This window comes from Entelurus aequoreus, linkage group LG27, assembly GCF_033978785.1.
Source record: "Entelurus aequoreus isolate RoL-2023_Sb linkage group LG27, RoL_Eaeq_v1.1, whole genome shotgun sequence".
Classification (NCBI taxonomy): Eukaryota; Metazoa; Chordata; class Actinopteri; order Syngnathiformes; family Syngnathidae; genus Entelurus; species Entelurus aequoreus.
In genome coordinates, this window is record NC_084757.1 from 16,153,839 (window position 1) to 16,159,141 (window position 5,303).

At 42.6% G+C, this 5,303-nt stretch overlaps 1 protein-coding gene across 1 annotated transcript; it reads right to left on the bottom strand.

The window, feature by feature from the left end:
* Positions 1-531: 531 nt before the first annotated feature.
* rasl11b (RAS-like, family 11, member B) lies at positions 532-3,445 on the bottom strand. Its single transcript, XM_062039458.1, has 4 exons — positions 3,198-3,445; positions 3,054-3,110; positions 2,592-2,671; positions 532-1,386 (listed from the first exon to the last, which is right to left on the bottom strand). The coding sequence occupies exons 1-4, from the start codon at positions 3,310-3,312 to the stop codon at positions 892-894; spliced, it is 747 nt and encodes a 248-aa protein (XP_061895442.1). The 5' UTR covers positions 3,313-3,445; the 3' UTR covers positions 532-891.
* Positions 3,446-5,303: the final 1,858 nt, after the last annotated feature.

Consider the following 5,303-nt stretch of genomic DNA (forward strand, 5'->3'; position numbering starts at 1 on the left):
TTAATGTTTACAGCACCTAAAAAGAAATTGATAGGATTTTTTGTTAATGAAAAATTATCAAAACAGATTAACGTAATAAAATTATTGCAATAATGAATTTTACATTATGGAATTTAAAAAAAAAAGTAATTTTGTGATTTTTAAATATTTTTTCTCTGCTCTGTTAACAGCCCTAAATAAAATAGATTTTCTCTTTATGAAAATAGAAAATCCCAGATTAAAGTTAATTGTGTAAGCATCTGTAAGATTTAAATCCTCCTAAAATATTTTACAAATAATTTTAAATTCATAAAAATTACACATGGTTTAAAAAAAATTTACAAAGCATACGGTCCCTTGCAAAAAGTATTCTCTCCCTTGGATTTTTCAGTTTTGTATGGCTTTTATAAACAATCAGTCAAATTAAAAATGTAAAGCTTTCGCTAAAATATTTCACTCATGTTATTTTTTAAAGTGATTGAGCCAATTCAGCTCGTTAGATAAAAGTGTACTACAAAGTTAACATGCTGGTGGTAAGAAGAAAAAGACAAATTCAAAATCATAATTTTATTGTGACCAAACCACGTGAATCGCCAACAAATAATAAATAACAACAGGCCTCACTTCCTGTTTAAAGTGCATCAGTGATAACGCTGCCATGCTAACACCCGCCATGTCCATGTGCTCTCGTGTGTGCTGGCGCCACCATCAGGCCGTCAAAGGCAACTAAACAGAAGACTGTCTTCTTTCATGGTGCGTTTGTGTCCTCAACACCTGCTGAGCGTCCTCGCTGCTGCAGGACGTGACACCTCACCTCACCTCTGCCAGCACAAAACTTCGCATGTGAAGCTTCAAAACATTCCCGTGGCCGCCGTAGACCACCTGTAGCTCCGCCCCCCTCTGTCCTCACCCTCACACAGAGGTCACGGTCCTGACCTTGGCTGACAGCGCCTGCTTGAAGCGCCTCTTCAGGTCCTGCATGTTGGGCGACTTGGGCCTGGGGATGAGCGGCGAGCGTTTCTTCTCGGCAGGGGCGGGTGGCGGCGAGGCCATTGGCTGCTTGGCGAGCTGGCAGCACAGCCGGTGGAAGGCGCCGTGCACCTGGCTGTAGTCCTCGCTGGCCGACACCTCGTAGAAGGCGCAGCCCAGCGTGGCGGCCAGTAGGGGCCCCTGCTGGGGGTCCACACGCCTAAGGTGCAGGAGGTCGGTCTTGTTGGCCAGCAGGATGACGGGCGGCGCGGCGGCGCCTCCTCCCCTGTTGGTGGCGGTTTGGGCCACAAGCTGGTGCAACTGGGGCAACAAGTCGAAGCTGCGGCGGTCGGTCACGGAGTACACCAGCACCACGGCGTCGGCCCATTGGATGGACCAGGTCACATGATCAGGAAGGACGATGCCTTGGTCGGTCAACTGGAAAACAATAGGTGAGACATTTAATCCCGGTTTTTTGGTTCAGTTATTCTCAAAACTGGTACCACTACCACTTGATTTAAGTACAGTCTTTTATTTTCCCATATTCAAACTTGTTTTTAATGACTACATACGCCAGGGGTGTCAAGCCGGAATTTTTTGAATGAAAGAAACTGCTGTTCTAAATGTGTCCACTAGATGTCGCAATAGCAATTCTTTGTATCTTTGAAGATAGTTACATATGTAAAAAAATAATAATAAACCAAATGAGCAAACTAAATTAAGTTAAAGTACCAATGATTGTCACACACACTAGGTGTGGTGAAATATGTCCTCTGCATTTGACCCATTCCCTTGTTCACCCCCTGGGAGGTGATGGGAGCAGTGAGCAGCAGCGGTGGCCACGCCCGGGAATAATTTTTGGTGATTTAACCCCCAATTCCAACCCTTGATGCTGAGTGCCAAGCAGGGAGGTAATGGGTCCCATTTTTATAGTCTTTGGTATGACTCGGGCCGGGGTTTGAACTCACAACCTACCGGACACTCTAACCACTAGAGCCACTGAGTAGTACATAAATAACATCCTGTAATTTGATTTTGATGTTATTTTGTTAGTATAAATAACGAATAAAAAGGTAGAATACTATTAACCGCAACATGTAAGTGTAAAAAAAAAAATTATGATTTGTACATTTTCAGAATGTGCTTGTTCTATTTTTAAACAAAACAATCTGAAGTTGTCTTCATTTTTAAGTTATCATGCCGTGATTTTACCAGTCCGGCCCACTTGACATAGGCCTACTACGCTACTGCATTTTAATGTTGCCCATTAGAGCAAAGTGTTTTCTGAGTTGGTACTTGGTGGGGAAAAAAAGTTAGACATTTTCCCCACTTTGTCCTCATAGGGTCACGAGTAAGCTGGAGCCTATCCCAGCACGAGGAGAACAAGCAGCCGGGCCTGTGTAAGGTTACTCCATTAACCTAAATGGACCATTAGACTGGATGCTTCTCCCAGACACACGCTGTCTGGCTTTGGTTTTGGACCGCTTCCCGGCCCGTTTTGATTCCGAGCCTTTCAGACAAGCCCCTGGGAGACATCCCCCCCCCCCCTGTTGGATGTGTTGCATCACAGACTGCTCTGCACAAGTCATCATGGCCAACAGACAAGAAGAAGGGGGAAAAAAAGGAGGATGTGGAATTATTACCTCTGCACCTGGAGTGTCTTGGACTTGCAGGCTGACTTGGTTGTCTCCATCCACTTGGATCTCCCTGGAGTACAGGTTACCTACACACACACACACACTTATTAATGACTTGTTCCACGTTCCTATATGCATTGCATTCTACTTTCTAGTGCACCTTTTTTATTGCAACAAACACAAACCGGCATTTATTTTTTTATTTATTTTTAAATTAGACTTAGACTTCCTTTTTATTTTCATTCAAATTTGAACTTTACAGTACAGATAAGAACGACATTTCGTTACATTAGCTCATGGTAGTGCAGGATTTAAAAAGCAATAAGGTGCATATAATAAATAAATAGGTTACTGTACAGATAAATATATTGCACTTTTTCCATGTGTGCATATAAATAAACCTTTGTTTATAATATGCAACATTTACATATAAGCAAAGAAATAAATAATAATAATGATCAAACTCACCGGCATTTCTCTCGTAGTCTCCAATGAAGCGCCTTGTCAGAAACCTCACCACCAGCGCTGAAAGGAAGCAAAGCAACATGTTTAATGCCGTCCTTTCTGCATTTAAATGTTATGTTTTGACTAAAAACTGGTTCTTTTTTTTACCTGTTTTCCCCACTCCACTGCCCCCTATGACTGCTATCTTGATAGCCCGGTTAGCCGGCGAGAACTGCGGGGCGGCACACTCCGCAATGGTGGTCATATTCTGGATGAGACGCATTTTCTTTCTCCTTTTCGGTCCGAAAGGTAAGCTCCAAGTATTTTTAAAAGTAGCAGAGATGAGGGGGAAAAAAACAATCCTTTTTTTGTGTCTTGTCTGCCTGGAGAAGAGGAGTCTCGTCTGACTGACTGAGGGCGAGCACGGCTTTTATAAGGCAGCAGCGGTGCCGTCTTCTGATTGGCTGACGGCGAGCTGCCTGTCCGAGCTGACCCCGCCCAACGGGTTTCAGCCACGCCTCCTCTTCCGGCAACAGGTGGGAGCTCATGTTGGAAAACTAGTCAAAGCAATTACTATTATTCTTATTGGTGGAAGCTTTATTTTAAATAGAGGGTTGTCATCCAACGTATAACAGAAGACAATACACCAAACTAAATCCTAATTGACGTATTTGAATTACATTTTGAAATCAACTATTTCCATTGTAGGCCTTATACATTGTACTGTAGGTGTTTTGCACTGTGATTGTACTTCATCTATGTATATTCTGGTGCACAATATGTATTCTATATCATCTATTATTAGTAGTAGTATAGTCTGCATGATAAAATGTGCATTGCCAAATACCATAGGTTTCACTATTGATGATGCTCGCCTTATATACAAAACCCAAAACCAGCGAAGTTGGCACGTTGTGTAAATGGTAAATAAAAACAGAATACAATAATTTGCAAATCCTTTTCAACCTATATTCAATTGAATAGACTGCAAAGACAAGATACTTAACGTTCAAACTGGAAAACTTTTGTTGTTTTTTGCAAATATTAGCTCATTTGGAATTTGATGCCTGCAACATGTTTCAAAAAAGCTGGCACAAGTGGCAAAAAAGACTGAGAAAGTTGAGGAATGCTCTTCAAAACTGTATTTGGAACATCCCTCAGGTGAACAGGCTAATTGGGAACAGGTGGGTGCCATGATTGGGTATAAAAGCAGCTTCCATGAAATTCTCAGTCATTCACAAACAAGGATGGGGCGAGGGTCACCACTTTGTGAACAAATGCGTGAGCAAATTTTTGAACAGTTTAAGAACAACATTTCTCAACGAGCTATTGCAAGGAATTTAGGGATTTCACCATCTACGGTCCGTAATATCATCAAAAGATTCAGAGAATCTGGAGAAATCACTGCACGTGATATTACGGAACTTCGATCCTTCAGGCGGTACTGCATCAAAAATCGACATCGGTGTGTAAAGGATATCACCACATGGGCTCAGGAACACTTCAGAAAACCACTGTCAGTAGCTACAGTTCGTCACCACATCTGTAAGTCCAAGTTAAAACTCTACTATGCAAAGCGAAAGCCATTTATCAACAACACCCAGAAATGCTGCCGGCTTCGCTGGGCCCGAGCTCATCTAAGATGGACTGATGCAGAGTGGAAAAGTGTTTTGTGGTCTGAAGAGTCCACATTTCAAATTGTTTTTGGAAACTGTGGACCTCGTGTCCTCCGGATAAAAGACGAAAAGAACCATCCGAATTGCTATAGGCGCAAAGTTCAAAAGGCAGCATGTGTGATGGTATGGGGGTGTATTAGTGCCCAAGACATGGGTAACTTACACATCTGTGAAGGCACCATTAATGCTGAAAGGTACATACAGGTTTTGGAGCAAAATATGTTGCCATCCAAGCAACGTTACCATGAACGCCCCTGCTTATTTCAGCAAGACAATGCCAAGCCACGTGTTACATCAACGTGGCTTCATAGTAAAAGAGTGCGGGTACTAGACTGGCCTGCCTGTAGTCCACACCTGTCTCCCATTGAAAATGTTTGGCGCATTATGAAGCCTAAAATAGCACAACGGAGACCCCCGGACTGTTGAACAACTTAAACTGTACATCAAGCAAGAATGGGAAAGAATTCCACCTGAGAAGCTTCAAAAATGTGTCTCCTCAGTTCCCAAACGTTGACTGAGTGTTGTTAAAAGGAAAGGCCATGTAACACAGTGGTGAACATGCCCTTTCCCAACTACTTTGGCACGTGTTGCAGCCATG